At 37.4% G+C, this 17,802-nt stretch overlaps 1 protein-coding gene across 2 annotated transcripts in view; it reads right to left on the bottom strand.

Annotated features, from left to right (window-relative positions):
- The window catches only part of sepsecs (Sep (O-phosphoserine) tRNA:Sec (selenocysteine) tRNA synthase), a 55,096-nt gene that overhangs the window by 25,173 nt on the left and 12,121 nt on the right, over positions 1-17,802 (bottom strand). For both annotated transcript variants that reach the window (XM_028801743.2, XM_051928634.1), the window contains exons 3-5: positions 14,662-14,816; positions 9,330-9,448; positions 2,604-2,762 (exon numbers count right to left, since the gene is read on the bottom strand). In XM_028801743.2, the coding sequence (XP_028657576.2) occupies positions 2,604-2,762; positions 9,330-9,448; positions 14,662-14,816 (433 nt within the window). The remainder of the gene's footprint in view (positions 1-2,603; positions 2,763-9,329; positions 9,449-14,661; positions 14,817-17,802) is intronic.

Raw genomic sequence — 17,802 nt, 5'->3', positions numbered from 1 at the left:
TTACTCGTGAACAAGACCCCGAGATACTTGAACTCCTCCACTTGAGGCAGGATCTCGCTCCCAACCCTGAGAGGGCACTCCACTCTTTTCCGGCTGAGGATCATGGTCTCGGATTTGGAGGTGCTGATTCCGATCCCAGCCGCTTCACACACAGCTGCAAACCGATCCAGAGAGAGCTGAAGATCACGGCCTGATGAAGCAAACAGGACAGCATCATCTTCAAAAAGCAGTGACCCAATCCTGAGTCCACCAAACCGGACCCCCTCAACACCCTGGCTGCGCCTAGAAATTCTGTCCATAAAAGTTATGAACAGAATCGGTGACAAAGGGCAGCCCTGGTGGAGTCCAACTCTCACTGGAAACGGGTTCGACTTACTGCCGGCAATGTGGACCAAGCTCTGACACCAGTTGTACAGGAACCGAACAGCCCTTATCCGGTACCCCATACTCCCGGAGCACCCCCCACAGGATTCCCCGAGGGACACGGTCGAACGCCTTTTCCAAGTCCACAAAACACATGTAGACTGGTTGGGCGAACTCCCATGCACCCTCCAGGACTCTGCTAAGGGTGTAGAGCTGGTCCACTGTTCCGCGACCAGGACAAAAACCACACTGTTCCACCTGAATCCGAGGTTCGACTATCCGACGGACCCTCCTCTCCAGAACCCCCGAATAGACTTTTCCAGGGAGGCTGAGGAGTGTGATACCTCTGTAGTTGGAACACACCCTCCGGTCCCCCTTCTTAAAGAGGGGGACCACCACCCCGGTCTGCCTATCCAGAGGCACTGTCCTTGATGTCCATGCGATGTTGCAGAGACGTGTCAACCAAGACAGCCCTACAACATCCAGAGCCTTGAGGAACTCCAGGCGTATCTCAGTCCCAGAGATGGGGGAGCTCACCTCCGAGTCCTCAGGCTCTGCTTCCTCATTGGAAGGCATGTTAGTGGGATTGAGGAGGTCTTCGAAGTACTCCCCCCACCGACCCACAACATCCCGAGTCGAGGTCAGCAGCACACCATCTCCACCATATACAGTGTTGACACTGCACTTCTTCCCCCTCCTGAGACGCCGGACAGTGGACCAGAATCTCCTCGAAGCCATCCTTAAGCTGCGAAAACAGAAAAAAACCCATCCGAGAAATTGCTACAATATTACGAGTGGCAAAATCTACAGTTTGGTACATCCTGAGAAAGAAAGCAAGCACTGGTGAACTCAGCAACGCAAAAAGACCTGGACATCCACGGAAGACAACAGTGGTGGATGATCGCAGAATCATTTCCATGGTGAAGAGAAACCCCTTCACAACAGCCAACCAAGTAGGCGTATCGATATCCAAGTCTACCATAAAGAGAAGACTGCATGAAAGTAAATACAGAGGGTGCACTGCAAGGTGCAAGCCACTCATAAGCCTCAAGAATAGAAAGGCTAGATTGGACTTTGCTAAAGAACATTTAAAAAAGCCAGCACAGTTCTGGAAAAACACTCTTTGGACAGATGAAACCAAGATCAACCTCTACCAGAATGATGGCAAGAAAAAAGTATGGAGAAGGCGTGGAACAGCTCATTATCCAAAGCATACAACATCATCTGTAAAACACGGTGGAGGCAGTGTGATGGCTTGGGCGTGCATGGCTGCCAGTGGCACTAGGACACTAGTGTTTATTAATGATGTGACACAGGACAGAAGCAGCCGAATGAATTCTGAGGTGTTCAGAGACATACTGTCTACTCAAATCCAGCTAAATGCAGTCAAATTGATTGGGCGGCATTTCATGATACAGATGGACAATGACCCAAAACATACAGCCAAAGCAACCCAGGAGTTTATTAAAGCAAAGAAGTGGAAAATTCTTGAATGGCCAAGTCAGTCGCCTGATCTTAACCCAATTGAGCATGCATTTCACTTGTTGAAGACTAAACTTCAGACAGAAATGCCGCTGCAATAAAGGCCTGGCAGAGCATTAAAAAGGAGGAAACCCAGCAGCTGGTGATGTCCATGAGTTCAAGACTTCAGGCTGTCATTGCCAGCAAAGGGTTTTCAACCAAGTATTAGAAATGAACATTTCCAGTTATTTAATTTGTCCAATTACTTTTGAGCCCCTGAAATGAAGGGATTGTGTTAAAAAAATGCTTTAGTTGCCTCACATTTTTATGCAATCGTTTTGTTCACCCACTGAATTAAAGCTGAAAGTCTGCACTTCAACTGCATCTGAGTTGTTTCATTTAAAATTCATTGTGGTAATGTACAGAACCAAAATTAGAAAAAAGTTGTCTCTGTCCAAATATTTATGGACCTAACTGTACCTTTAGCCAGTGTTTCTGTTCCAGGTCCTTCACCTCCATTAACCATCCATATTTATATTTACTACCTAATAAAGCATATGATGGCAAAAATGTACAGAAGGAAGAAGAAAAGGACTGCTAGGAAAGTTAATTTAATAATAAATCCCAAAATCTTAAGTTGTTCCTTTTTGAAATTAATACTAAAAACAAGATATGGTTCCAGATATGTACAATGTTTAATTGCAATATGTCTAAATTATTGAATTATATGTATACAATATATGAATTGTTAAAAAGTAAAAACATAAAAAATATACAACCTGCTGTTATCATTGATTTAAAGCAGGACTTCTGATCAATCCTAGGCCATATAATGTATTTTCCTGTTGGCCTCTTCTGCCTCAGTGTGAGAAAGCATAGTGTTAAGCTCATGCCAGTTGCCATAGGAACTACAAAACAACTAGAAACTGTTTTCACCCCTAAAACAAAAGTAATAAAAACACAGTATAACTTAATAAATCAGTGTTTAAAATCACATATTGAGATTACTTATCAAAAATATAATATGACACCTGAATTTTATCAAAATATGGTTTAACACTATAGTAGGACAGAGGATGATAGTCACGATGGAGAAAATATGTTTCCAAAAATAATGCTGAAGTTACATACAGTAGAGCAGTGCTCCGCAACCGGTGTGCCGCGAGCCGATACAGGTGTGACGCGGTCAAATAAGACAATTTTCTAACTAAATAATATTTCAACGGTCCTCCTTAGAAACACAATAACGAGAATACGTGCAATGAAATATTCGCGTAAATAGCCTTTTAAAGGTTTCATAATTTTATGTGTCATTTCTCTGAAATAATAAATCCCATCGCCTGTCGCCTACGACGTAGGCCCTACGTAGTCGCCAGACAACTCCGTAGTATGCTTTGATAGGCAGATCGCTCCGTGCCCTCACCTAGATTCAATTCAAGCTGACGTATTAGTCGTGCTACGTCGCATTCACTCGTCTTGCGACAGTAGTTATCATTCATTACTATTAGTTGTGTTGCTGAATTGTGTATGGTTAACGTTCTTCGTGTGATTCATATTTAGTTTTATACCCCTTTAAATATGGATAAATTTTTACGTGGAAAAGATTCGTCTTCACGTACAGATGATGAAGAACCCAGCACAAGTGTTGCAAAAAAAACCCAAAGAAGATTGTGAAAAGGAAGTACAACGAAGACTACATTCGATATGGATTCTCGTGGTGTGGTGACGAAACGGCTCCAAAGCCACAATGCATCATTTGCGGCGATCAGCTATCAAACGAGGCAATGGCACCCAGTAAACTAAATCGCCAGCTAAATTCAAACCATCCCAGTTACGCCAAAAAAGACAAACAACTCTTGTGTTAATTAAAAATGATAAGCGGTCATGCTTAAAAGATCTTGACCAAGAACTTCGGGTTGCGCTGTCAAATATTGAGCCGAATATAAAACTTTTGTGTTCATTGAAACAAGCGCAGGTATCACATTAATCAGTCATTATGTTATAATAATTATTAAGATTGCATAAAAGTTAATATAGTATAGTTTTTATGTATGTATACTTATAATAAATGTATACTTATAATAAAAAATGAAAATTTATTGTAATATTTGTGTATTAAATTCATATCTATATATCAGTGGCGTAGCTGGAGATCATGTTGCCCGGGGCGGTGAAAAATTTGACGCCCCAAAGCTGAAAGAAATTTTTTTTTTTTGCGCCTCCTCAAGGAACAAAAAAAAAAATAAAGTACCGTAGTTTGGACGCCCCTAAATAGCTGGCGCTCGGAGCGGAGCCGAACCCCCCCCCCCCCCCCCCGCTATAGCGACGCCACTGCTATATATTATAGCTTTTGATGTGCCGCGGAATTCTAGGAAGAACTTTGGTGTGTCGTAGGTTTGAAAAGGTTGCGGAGCACTGCAGTAGAGCATCTTCATAAGTACATAGATATGCCAGACCACTAGTCTAATATTTTCATTTGTCACCTTTATATTGTATGATGGATCCTATATAACTCTACGAGTGAGAAGTATATGCAGTCTAAGCACTCTTCTCATTTTCACACTTTAACCATTTAGCTCTTTCACTTTTATATTCTGATAATGTACAAAAGCAAATATTAAATTGATGGTAATTCATAGTTTTTTTAATTGAAAAAAAGGAAGGCTAGTGATTCATTAAAGCTAAAGTCCTCATGGGAGGTTAGCAAAAAAGAAGGTGAAGATTCACACTTCTTTCTTGGATTTTTTAATGAGATGCATGATTTAAACAATTCATGTTGCCTTCTAAGAGAAAAAAGAACAGAAAAAAGAGAAGCAATGTCACATCATTAAATAATCTCTGCAGTAGTCCTAGCATATCTATCTAGAGTGGAACAGAGTGTTTAGAAGAACTTTTTTTTTCTCATGCCACAGCTGTCAGTCCTTGAATTCCATAGAGTACAATGGCATTCTCCTGTAAGAAATCGTAAGTCATTGAGAGTGCTAGCCCTTGCCTATCCAGTGCTAATTATTTAGGATCCAATTCAAGTCTTCAAGTAAGAAACTGTAAGGAAATGAGAAAGCACACAAAAAACACTATCAATTATGCACTCTGTCTCCATCACTAATGGCACAACACATTCTTCAGTGCTCAGTGTTGACTTCTTGCTACCTTCTTTTCACAAAGGATGTGAGCTCATAACACCACACTACACTCCTTGCTAATTTTACATGGATCATTTTTTCAGGACAGCCAAAAAGGAAATACTCTAAAACAGCACCTCTGGCCTCACTGCAAAATCTAAATCTTGGGGCATCTGTATATCATGCAGCAACACTATTTAAATTATCCTCAAGGAACTTGTATTATTTTTTGTCTCAGTACAAAAAGGTTTGCAATACACCCAGAATGAAACCGACAGAGAACAACAATTAAGGTGGAGGTTATTTGTTAAATATTTTCACAGAACATAAAATCAATTAAATCTTATTATTACTAACAACATAGATACTACACCCCATTACTATGCCTTTCTTATTTTTTCCTAAATTGCCTCAGTATGGATATACAGTAGTTTGTGATGGACTAGTAGTGCCCAGTGTAGGGTTAGATTTTTTTCTGGTGTTGTATGCAATTAATATATCTTTGACACCCTGCAAAACTGTGAATGGAGCGAGTTAAGGTAAATAGATGAATCTTATGTGACTGACCCGTTTTCAAAATTGTTGTCTGCTCCTTAAAATTTTTTATATAAATAGCAAAGGATAACTAACCTCTTTTTTTTTCAAACTATTAATTTTAATTTGTTTTACTTGTTGTATGTTTTGTTAAGGCTGATTTCTTTGTTTTAACATTTATTTTAATTCTCCATTTTTTTTGTAACTGCTGATAAGAGTCCATGTTCCAGCCAAGTCCCTGAAACACTTCCAAGATCAGCACTGATTGCACTAACAGAAAGAATAATCAATAATTAATAATAGTAATTAGTATCTCACCATGATTTATGCTTTAATTGATCATCAGAAAAATATTTTATTTACTATATTTCTGCATAGATTTAGTGTGCATTCACACACACACATATATAAAGGTCTTGAGGACATTAGACAGTATGTGAGCGCAAATGTGGCCTTTTTAAAATGTAAAAGTCAGGAAAACAAACGGCCACTCTAAAAATTGCCAGAATTGCCTCTTCATTTGCCCCACAATATATACATTCATTAACACACACTATATACAGTAATCCCTCCTCCATCGCGGGGGTTGCGTTCCAGAGCCACCCGCGAAGTAGGAAAATCCGCGAAGTAGAAACCATACGTTTATATGGTTATTTTTAGAATGTCATGCTTGGGTCACAGATTTGCGCAGAAACACAGGAGGTTGTAGAGAGACAGGAACGTTATTCAAACACTGCAAACAAACATTTGTCTCTTTTTCAAAAGTTTAAACTGTGCTCCATGACAAGACAGAGATGACAGTTCTGTCTCACAATTAAAAGAATGCAAACATATCTTCCTTTTCAAAGGAGTGCAAAGCAAGCAGTCAAAAAAAAAAATCAATACGGCTTTTAAGTATGCGAAGCACCGCCGGTACAAAGCTGTTGAAGGCGGCAGCTCACACCCCCTCTGTCAGGAGCAGGAAGAGAGAGAGAGAGAGAGAGAGAGAGAGAGAGAGAGAGAGAGAGAGAGAGAGAGAGAGATAGCGAGAGACAGATAAAAAAAATCAATACGTGCCCTTTGAGCTTTTAAGTATGCGAAGCTCCGTGCAGCCTGTCCTTCAGGAAGCAGCTGCACACAGCCCCCCTGCTCACACCCCCCTACGTCAGCGCAAGAGAGAGAGAGAGAGAGAGAGAAGTTAGCTGGATAGCTTTTCAGCCATCTGCCAATAGCGTCCCTTGTATGAAATCAACTGGGCAAACCAACTGAGGAAGCATGTACCAGAAATTAAAAGACCTATTGTCCGCAGAAACCCGCGAAGCAGCGAAAAATCCGCGATATATATTTAAATATGCTTACATATAAAATCCGCGATGGAGTGAAGCCGCGAAAGGCGAAGCGCGATATAGCGAGGGATCACTGTACAATATATGGAAATACAAGAAACAACTGTGCATTTGTCAGTATGAATGGCTGTTGTGTACCTTTATGACAGGTGAAAAAAGCTGCAGCTGAATCTAGCAGTGAAAGTGGTCAATGATGGTAAATCCAAAAAATGTAAAGCTCTCTTCAGCATCTCTTTCGATGTAGATGGGAGTATGGTCAGCCAATTTCACCAATGCTTTTAAGAGTTTTGGTGGTGGTTTAATTTTAAATTGGTTTGTATAAGCTAATAAAAAAAAGACAAACTGGACAATATTTAAACAGTAAAAATTAAAGGTCAAGACAGAAAGAACCTCAGGTTTTAGAACATAGAAAAAGTCACACACATAATACAATAGGAAAAATATAGATCAAATGGACAGAGTTACATGGCAGTTTTGTACAGTACAGACAACCAAAAAGGCTGTTTACAGATTATTAAAATTGGTGCATTGGCAGGTTAAATGACTTGACCTAGGTTATACTATAAGCCAGGACTAGAGAATAAATCACCCTCCTTGTTATATTCAACCCAGTGTTTTGGGGACTAGGCATTGATGCTAGTAAGGCAATTAAGTAAGGTGCACTCAGAAAGACAGGTGCTTTTTTGATGGTTAACTACTTCTGCCTTCTGTGTAGGTGTAAGTGAGACAACAAACTCGAAGGGAAAAACATAGCTATGACTTATACCAGTGTGGAGTACTGTGTGGAACACAATGAAGAATATGCTAATGAAGACAATAATTTCCTCCTACAGCAAAGCTGAGAACTACCTTTTATGTACATTACATATACAGTAATCCCTTCTCCATTGCGTGGGTTGCGTTCCAGAGCCACCCGCGAAATAAGAAAATCCGCGAAGTAGAAACCATATGTTTATATGGTTATTTTTATATTGTCATGCTTGGGTCACAGATTTGCGCAGAAACACAGGAGGTTGTAGAGAGACAGGAACGTTATTCAAACACTGCAAACAAACATTTGTCTCTTTTTCAAAAGTTTAAACTGTGCTCCATGACAAGACAGAGATGACAGTTCTGTCTCACAATTAAAAGAATGCAAACATATCTTCCTCTTCAAAGGAAACAGAGAGGAAAGCAAACAAATCAATAGGGCTGTTTGGCTTTTAAGTATGCGAAGCACCGCCGGTACAAAGCTGTTGAAGGCGGCAGCTCACACCCCCTCCGTCAGGAGCAGGGAGAGAGAGAGAGAGAGAGACAGAGAAAAACAAAGTCAAAAATCAATACGTGCCCTTTGAGCTTTTAAGTATGCGAAGCACCGTGCAGCATGTCGCTTCAGGAAGCAGCTGCACACAGAAGGTAGCAACGTGAAGATAATCTTTCAGCATTTTTAGACGAGCGTCCGTATCGTCTAGGTGTGCGAACAGCCCCCCTGCTCACACCCCCTACGTCAGGATCAGAGAAAGTCAGCGCAAGAGAGAGATAGAGAAAGTAAGTTGGGTTTCTTCTCAGCCATCTGCCAATAGCGTCCCTTGTATGAAATCAACTGGGCAAACCAACTGAGGAAGCATGTACCAGAAATTAAAAGACCCACTGTCCTCAGAAATCCGCGAACCAGCAAAAAATCCGCGATATATATTTAAATATGCTTACATATAAAATCCGCGATAGAGTGAAGCCGCGAAAGGCGAAGCGCGATATAGCGAGGGATCACTGTACTCTAAATGAGCTCCACACATTAACGTTTAAGAACTACTTATTCTGATTGTCTATCTATCTCTCATTTTCACGCATAATCAATTATAAATTAGATAGTTTTGAATATTACTTTTATTTTTTTGTTGCATATTTAGTTGATAGTTGCCTTGGTTAAAGGTGGCTTAGAAGATCAGGACACATTATACATTTTTACAGATATACTTTATAGTTGGAACAGAGGCAGGGTAAGCAAATACTAGAGAGTCACATAATAAAGCTGAGGCAGGAATTAAACCAGCAACATTTTGGTTTAAAGGACAGTGTCTCAGCCACTAATATAATAAATAATAGTGTACTGTACATACTGTACATGTTATCAAAAAATATACTGGTTTCATTTGAAAGTTTGTCATTTTTAAATGGAAATGAAATAAGGTATTTTTGCATTATGAGATATACTGTAGATTACTACTATAAGCTTGGGTTGGCTATACTGTAAAGCAATACATACAATTACATATTTTCTTACTAAAGCTTATACTAAATATAGAAGTAGAAGACACATAAAACAGTTGTTATGAATGCAGTATGACAGGAAAGGTAAATATGATGCTAAACAGATGTAAATAAACAGATGTAAATCTTGAGTTTACTTACTATAAACAAAGTGCTTCAAAAATAAAAACAAATTCTTATGTTTAAAGGTAACACTGACTCGTATGGTTTGAAATATTAAATATACTTATAAAATAAAAACTCACTTCATAAAGAAAGTGCCAAAATCACATACCTGCAATCTTTAACATATCCAACACTACTGAATTGGTTATTCTGTTGAGTAAACTGGAACCAGCAGCCTTAGGTTGGATTGCAGCAATATCTCCTGATCTTCCAATGCCATGGATGAGTCTGGAACAAAAAGACAGTATATTCTTTAGTATATTTAATTTACTTTTTATCCATCAATTACAATTATATTTTTAATCCTTCAGGTAATAACCTAGAAATCCATTTGCCCATCAACCCATTGTTTGAACAGAAAATAGGAGCCTTTGTCAGTAGCATTGATTTCATGGCAGGAATCAGCAGCCTTATACCGTATACACTACTGTTCAAAGGTTTTAGAACATTTCAGTTTTTCTTCAAATTAATCTATTGAAATGCAACAAATGTCCTAAAATGGTGAAAAGTTAAGTAGTAAACTGCCAGAGGTTTAAATTTAATGTTTAGGTTAGCAAAAATTGAAGAAGGAAATTTCAGAATATTTCAAATAGGCCTTCTTCAGGGAACAACTGATAGGTTACAACATACATATATTCTGCAGCAATTAAAGTAAATTAAGCCTTGCAAGTTGAAGCAAAGCAAAGAATTTGCACAGGTGTCCTAACTTCTGTTGATTACTTAAAAACCCTCTTAAAGCAGAGTTGGAACAGACTGTGTTACTACATCTTCTACACTCTAGAAGGTTGTACATGCCAGTAATAATGTCAAGAAAAAATGCCTTCATTGCATTTCAACTAATTAAATTTGAAGGAAAACTGAGGTGTTCTAAAATTTTTGACCTGTAGTGTATAATAATAATAATAATAATATAGTAGGGCTCATTCATGTGAATACCCACTCATACTGATAATCAAACTACTGTATTTTGCATGGTTTTGGGACGTAACAGGCAACCATGGTGATACAAACTTAAAGGCAAACATTATATCTGCAGTTTAACAGTAATTAATGTGGCAAATGTTGTATAAATTCCATAGAACAAAAATATGGAATTCCATAGAACAAAAATACACAATGGCTAGCCCCAAGGCCCAAAATTTATTCACTTTTCATAATCATACACTCCAATTACTGCATCATGGTAGTGCAAAGTTCCACATACAGGCACAATTTTTTGTTACTAATCAAAATACACCAAGTATTTTCTGGGATGTGGAAAAAAAACCAACAAGACATGTAGAAAAAATGGGAAAAAGGGAGACAGTATAATTTCCACATGGACAGTGTGGAATAATTTAGGTGTACCATAATTGGTGAATTATGTGATAGTGTGCCATAATTTAAAAATCATGACTTTTTAGCAGTGAGATGGCAGCACTAACCATACCTACTGTTTCATACAGCGCAGAAATATTAAGTACAGTGGAACCTCGGGTTATGAACGTCTCGAACCACGTACAAATCGGGTTATGACCAAAAAGTTCGCCAAACTTTTGCATCTGTTCACGACCACACACTCGGGTGACGAACAAGCCAGTTTCCCTTCCGGTTCGTATGTGCCGATGATTTATGCACGTGTTCAGTCTCTCCCTGTGCATTCCCTGTGCAGCGAGCGAGAGAGAGCACGAGAGAGAGAGAGAGAGCGCGAGCAAGAGAGAGAGTGAGAGAGAGAGAGAGAGAGCGCGCGAGCAAGTGTATATATATTTACATACAGCTCATATGGTCCGGAACAGATTAATTGTATTTACATACAATTCTATGGGGAAAATTACTTCGGGTCACGACCAAATCGGTCCACTGGATATAAACTTTTTTGTAACAGGTGTGAAATAAAGCAGGAATTTTTGTCAGCTTATACTGCTTGGTTTGAAGGTCCTATCAAGCACAGCGATATCTTCTGTGTGAGTCTTTATCCGCTTTCTTTCAGTCTCAGTCTATATTTTTCTTTTTGAGACTGTGCTGTTCTCGAACATTCCAAAGACATGCTGCTAGATCACTATTCCAAAAATAATTCCCAAATGTGACAAAATGCATAGTTGCTTTTGTGCATCCTGCACAGAATACCACACCATTCACGTTCTGTTTCATGTCTCCTACTTGCCAAGATAAACTATAGTTTTATGAAGCCAATAGCAAGGTAAACTGGATTAAATTCAATAATGTACTTAAGATAAATGTCTCTTATAAAGTGTTTGTTTTTTGTTGCCACTTGTCTTCTTGTTTATACAAACACATGGCCACCTACACAAAAAGAATTACCAGGAAGTAATTCTGGAGAACACTCATTTTGTTTTACTCTTAAGCAAAGCTGTTTTGAACATGTTTGTTCATTTGGGTGTATTAGGGCTCAGTAAGGCTCAGCTTCATTGTAATAATCATGCCAATTAAAAAAATTGATTCCAATTGTTTATGTGGCCTACCAAAGTCTGCTAAAGTACAGGAACATATTTTTTTTTCATTCATTCATTCATTCATTCATTCACTCATTTATTCACTTTCAATCAGTTTTTCCTGGTAAAGGTTGAGGTTGCAAGTAGCAAAATGCTAACCTGTGCTGACCAGGCCTCCCTATCATCAGCAAGTAGCTGATCCTCCCATGAAGAACACCGAGACATTCCCAGGACAGCCGAGAGACACGGTACCCTAAATTGTCCCTAGGGGCCTTGCCTTGTACACCTACCAAGGGAGGTACTAGGGCACATCCAAGCTACATGGTTGAACCATCTCTGCAGGCTCAGGAATGGTGTTTGCTGGCGAGTGTTCGGTGGCCAGGCCACCTCTGTACTCCTGGTCAGGCTCAGCCTGAAAATGTCTCATGGAGCCACCATGTGGGTTGAAAGGTAAGGGTCACCCTCAATGCCAGTCAGTTGAAATGCAAAAGTGGTGAAGACCCTGGTATACTAGGCCTTGGCAGTTTTACTTAATTTTCTTCAAACATATAGTTTGCCTAGAAAACACTCATTTTCACTCTACCAAACATGTGTACAGCTACAACAAGTGCAAATTGTGCTAGGATAGCACCTTAAATATAATCTGTTCAACTTATTTTCCTTCCATTTACATAGCATCCTCACCAAACAAATATGGTTGTTTTTTCTGTAACAAAAATAATTAGCATGTAAAAGTGAAATACCTTTAATTATTCACACGATTAAACTTACAAATTGAATAAGTACCTGTGAAATGAAAAGAATGCTTTGAAGCAATGGACTTTGGGAATCTAGATTTCCATTCTTGCAGACCAGGCCTAGTTACTTCAGACTGGATGTGTACAGTCAGTAAATCCCCATTTTCATGTCTTTCTATTGTTTTTCATTGAATTCATGGTTTGGTTTAGCTCTGGACTACTCAAAGAAATACATCCAGTCTCCATGTTGTTTTGGGTACACAAGTGTGTCCATTGTTCTTTATCTCAGAATAAAAGCATTTGTGGATTAAAACTGGTTTTCACAAAATATTTGCTTTAATTTGGCACCTTTAATTACACTTGCAATCCTCACATGCCCCTATTCCTACCATTTAAAATGAGTGCCATAACACCATGCTATCACATCTATGCTTCTGGTTAGGGATGGTGTTGAACAGATATACCTTCATCACTTTACCTTACTGAAAAACTTCCCTTTAGACATGTACTCCCAGATACAGAATTTTGTTTTCCTGTCAGGTTGTTTATCATTTTTTGACTAAAGATATGTCTGCCTATAGTTGTTTTTTTCTACCTTTGCCAAAATGGTTGTTCCATCAGTTCCCTCCCAAATCCACCTTAATAAAAGGATAAGTGTCCATCTAGCTGCAATGTCTCTGTTATTCCAAAAGATGCCGCATCACAAACATTTTTAGTAATAAAATGCATCACATTTGTCATTTCAACAGATGGTCCATCACAAACATTAGCACTACTTTTATGAATCCCATAACAAAAGGCATACAACAGAGATATACAGTGTGCATTGCATTATGCACTGCAAATATTAACATTGATTAATTAGATTTCAATCTGTCTTAGTCAGGTAGCACTGCTAGCTTTCACAATAAACATGTTTTGTCATTTGCTGGGAGTTTAACAAACATGAGAGATAAAGCTTTATGTTTCTAACTAATCTAACTAAATGGCAAGAACATTTTTGTTTGTTACAGTAAAGAAAATGAATACTTTTCAAATCAAAATAATTTTTGTCTTCATTGTAAATCAGATACAAACAATTTCTAGAATATGAATTTCATTATTCACTAAATTATTCTTGAATTTGTTTTGAATATAAAACAAAACAAGATTTGTCAAAGTCAAAGAATAATTTTTTGAAACCATACATTAAAAGAAATATTATGATGATATTATCTTCAGGCAGAGACCGCTAACAACCTTTTGATATGATAATCCCACAACTACTAACAGGTGTACCAACATGACAGAATGCCTGAGCTAATTTGTACAGCATAACTAATTATGCTTACAGCTAAATTGTGCCTGAAGGCTACTTATATTCCCCAGTTGCCCCTTACCTCAGATCAATGCACTGGTTACATTTTACATTAACAGCCTTATGTATGTGAAAGTCTGCAGGAACTTAATAATGTTGTTAATCTTACAACAGTATTTATATACTTATATTTATTTAAATATTTCTAAAAGTGCATATTGCTTTGAGCCTGCCCAAAACAACATTTACTACATACAAAAAATGAAAATGAATGACTATCTTACTTAAAATAATATGAATGCAATTATTTCTTGAAAATTCATATAGAAAATGAACGGTTTAAAATGCATTTTGCGTTTTTTGACACTCTAGCTACCATGTGACCTTGCCAGCTAAACATACATAAAGACAATCATAAATGCATAAACTCAATATTAAGAATAGTGCTTCTTTTCTGAGTATCCAATACAAATTACTCAAAACATATTGGTCTTTGCTGCCCAACCACACCCCCATTCAACACACCGTCACTTTTTTATTAAAATAAACACTTAAAACCTTTAAGACAGTAAAAAATGAAGGTGCTTAAATATTTTTCTTTTAAAAACATAAAAACCTGAGAAAACAGACAGTTACTCCAGAATGGTTACATCCATTCCTCAACTGTTACCTATCTAATTGTGTTTCTTACCAGCATTTTTTTCAGGTAATTGATTGCATCCAGGTACTTTTTAGGTTAAATAACATTAAAACCTGATTTTGCAGGATGATGAGAAATATATCTCTTTACAGTACAGAAATCATACAGTAAACAATTAAAATGATAATAGCAGCATACATTAATGCATCATATATACAAAAACACAGAAGAAAAAACAAGAAGCCTAAGTAATACTAGGGAGCAGCTGAAATTAAGACATTATACTTTATAGTGATGAAAACAACTGACTTATAAGTAGACAACTGAATACTGACCTATAATGTCTTCTTGCAACTAGACTGGAAAATACTCTCCCTTCCCTCTCACCAACTCCACAGTTTCCCAAGAAGTTGTTGCTGTCCATAATTGCAAGCTCATGAAGGAATAATTCAATAGTACTTTCATCCCAGCCGTCTTCTGGGCATTTTCCCTTCGATTGAAAATAAATAGAATTTTAACACAGAAGAGCGGTGCTACTTTTGCACAGAACAAACACTTTAAATTAGTTTAACTAAACTGTAATAATTATTTATAACATAAAATTGATATTAATACAGGACATCATCTTTACATTAACTGCAATAACCAGTAAAGAACAAAAATACTGAAACATAAATATCTATTTTACTCAATACATATTACAGTAAAGAAAATGAATTAAAACTACAGAATTTTAAGTCATTATATTTCCAGTCTGAGTGTCAAAATACAGATAAATGATAATAATTCTATTTAACAAATCTGCCAATTTGTTGCAAATATTGTAATAAATCTTTAACATCATGAAACGTATACAAATACTAATACATAACTCAGTATTATAGGTATGAGTTCACTACAAAACAATAAGAGGAAGTGGAATACTTTGCTGGGTATTTCAGGCAGAATATACTGTTAATGATAGTTGTCATAGATGCAGGCTAATATACAATCTCAACTATGTTACAAACTTGAAAAATATTTGTGTTAATAGCAGTTTATACCTGAACTGTGAGTATCAAATAAGCTTAAAAAAAAAGTTGAGTACATTAGTGATGTGCAGACTATAGAAAATCTGTTTAATTGATTAGTTGATAGGATAATTAAAAAAAAAAGATAGATGGTATCAGGTTATTGCAGCTGTTTCCATATGTGTGTTAAAATGTCTTTAGCACCAAAACAGAAATGTAATGGCTTTGCAGCCTGTTCTGTAACAATGCAATCTTGAGTCATTCCCGTTGTTACAATTTTGAGTCGTCATTAAAGATTCACTCACATTATGTCCTCAGCATTACAATTACATTCCATCCTAAATGATGCAATCTCATTGCGTTCTCATACAATAAAGCCTTTAAAAGCATAGGCTTTTACAAATGTTATGTAGTTTCATTCTAACTATCTATACTGAGCTTTCGGAAAGCACTGCTTGCAAGCAGTTTGATATAATTATTATTATCAATATATGAACTCCTTTATAATGTGTATATTGAATTTATATCTTTGCATGTTTTTTGTGTTAAGTGGCATAGTCAAATCAATACGTATGTTAGGAGGTTCTACATGGTGCATCTGTTTTAAGGAAACATGTGTGGTTGATTAGTTGATTTTTTGTACAGTATGTTATCACAGTTTCACAATATTGGTGATTTTAATACAGAGCAAGACATTCAAGTAAAGTTTGTTTACTTTGCTCCAGTGCTTGACTCTTCATTTATCACTTTGTTTAGATATCTGTTGAGCTTTGCAAGCTACACAATAGGAGGGGCAGAATAAGAAACATTTATTTGTTGAAAGGCAGCAAACTGCAATTTACATGTAAAGTAAAGAAGGTGTAAGCACAATAGTGAAGTACAGTAATCAGTATTCAGTTTTCATAGCACCTTTCACAACTTGCACCTAACCATATCTTCATTCATCTTTCATTATATCTACATGCTTCATATACACAAGGAATTATAACTTTAGTTGCGTTGGTAGCACAGCTGTTAGTGATGCTGCCTCAAAGCCCCATGATCCCCAGGTCTGACTGATTTTCTGTCCACAGACTATCATTGTGCAAATTGTACATTCATATTGTGAGCATTTGTTTTCTGGCTTCAGTATCAAAGAAGTAAATGTTAAGGATTTTTGAGATATTAATTAGCCGAAGTGTGGTTTCGTATCCAAGTTGTGTGCCCTACGAGAGAATGGTGTCCTAAACCTGGCTATTGTCTATGTCTTGCTCCAAATGAATGGTTGAATGGATTCAAATGCATTTTACATTTAATTCCAAAAAGATTCCAAAATATTCTATATCTAATGCTTCTAAATAGGGAAATTAGTACAGACAAACAACAGTTGCTAGGAGCCATGGAACAAGTAAAGAAAAAAAAACTACAGGTATGTTATAAATATACTGTATATACAGTCATATGAAAAAGTTTGGGAACCCCTCTCAGCCTGCATAATAATTTACACTACTTTCAACAAAAAAAAATAATACTGGTATGTCTTTCATTTCCTAGGAACATTTGAGTACTGGGGTGTTTTCCGAACAAAGATTTTTAGTGAAGCAGTATTTAGTTGTATGAAATTAAATCAAAGTTGAAAAACTGGCTGTGCAAAAATTTGGGTCCCCCTTGTAATTGTGCTGATTTAAATGCATGTAACTGCTCAATACTGATTACTTACAACACCAAATTGGTTGGATTAGCTCGTTAAGCCTTGAACTTCATAGACAGGTGTGTCTAATTATGAGAAATTGTATTTAAGGTGGTCAATGACAAGTTGTGCTTCCCTTTGACTCTCCTCTGAAGAGTGACAGCATGGGATCCTCAAAGCAACTCTCAAAAGATCTGAAAACAAAGATTGTTCAGTATCATGGTTTAGGGCAGCAGTTCTCAAACTGTGGGGCGCGCCCCCTAAGTAACAAAAAAGGGGGCGTGAATGTTGCCATATGTGGCGTAATTTCGCTATTTGTAGGGAAATTTTAAACTTGTAGCTGTGTATCGGCAGCAAAAAATATAGGAATAAATTTTATTAGGGTTTCAAAAAACATTAGGGGGGCACGATTAAAACTGTTATGAAAACTCGGGTCGCAAATACTTAAAGATTGAAAAACGCTGGTTCAGGGGAAGGCTACAAAATCTATCTCAGGGGTTTAAACTGTCAGTTTCAACTGTAAGGAATGTAATCAGGAAATGGAAGGCCACAAGCACAGTTGCTGTTAACCCCAGGTCTGGCAGACCAAGAAAAATACAGGAGCGGCAAATGCGCAGGATTGTGAGAATGGTTATTTTTATTTATTTTTTTTTTAATTTTTTTTTTTTTAGACAACCCACAGATCACCTCCAAAGACTTGCAAGAACATCTTGCTGCAGATGGTGTATCTGTACATCGTTCTACAATTCAGCGCAATTTGCACAAAGAACATCTGTATGGCAGGGTGATCAGAAAGA

The sequence above is a fragment of the Erpetoichthys calabaricus genome, chromosome 5, assembly GCF_900747795.2.
Source record: "Erpetoichthys calabaricus chromosome 5, fErpCal1.3, whole genome shotgun sequence".
In the NCBI taxonomy this organism is placed as follows: Eukaryota; Metazoa; Chordata; class Cladistia; order Polypteriformes; family Polypteridae; genus Erpetoichthys; species Erpetoichthys calabaricus.
This window is presented reverse-complemented; position numbering and strand designations above follow the sequence as displayed.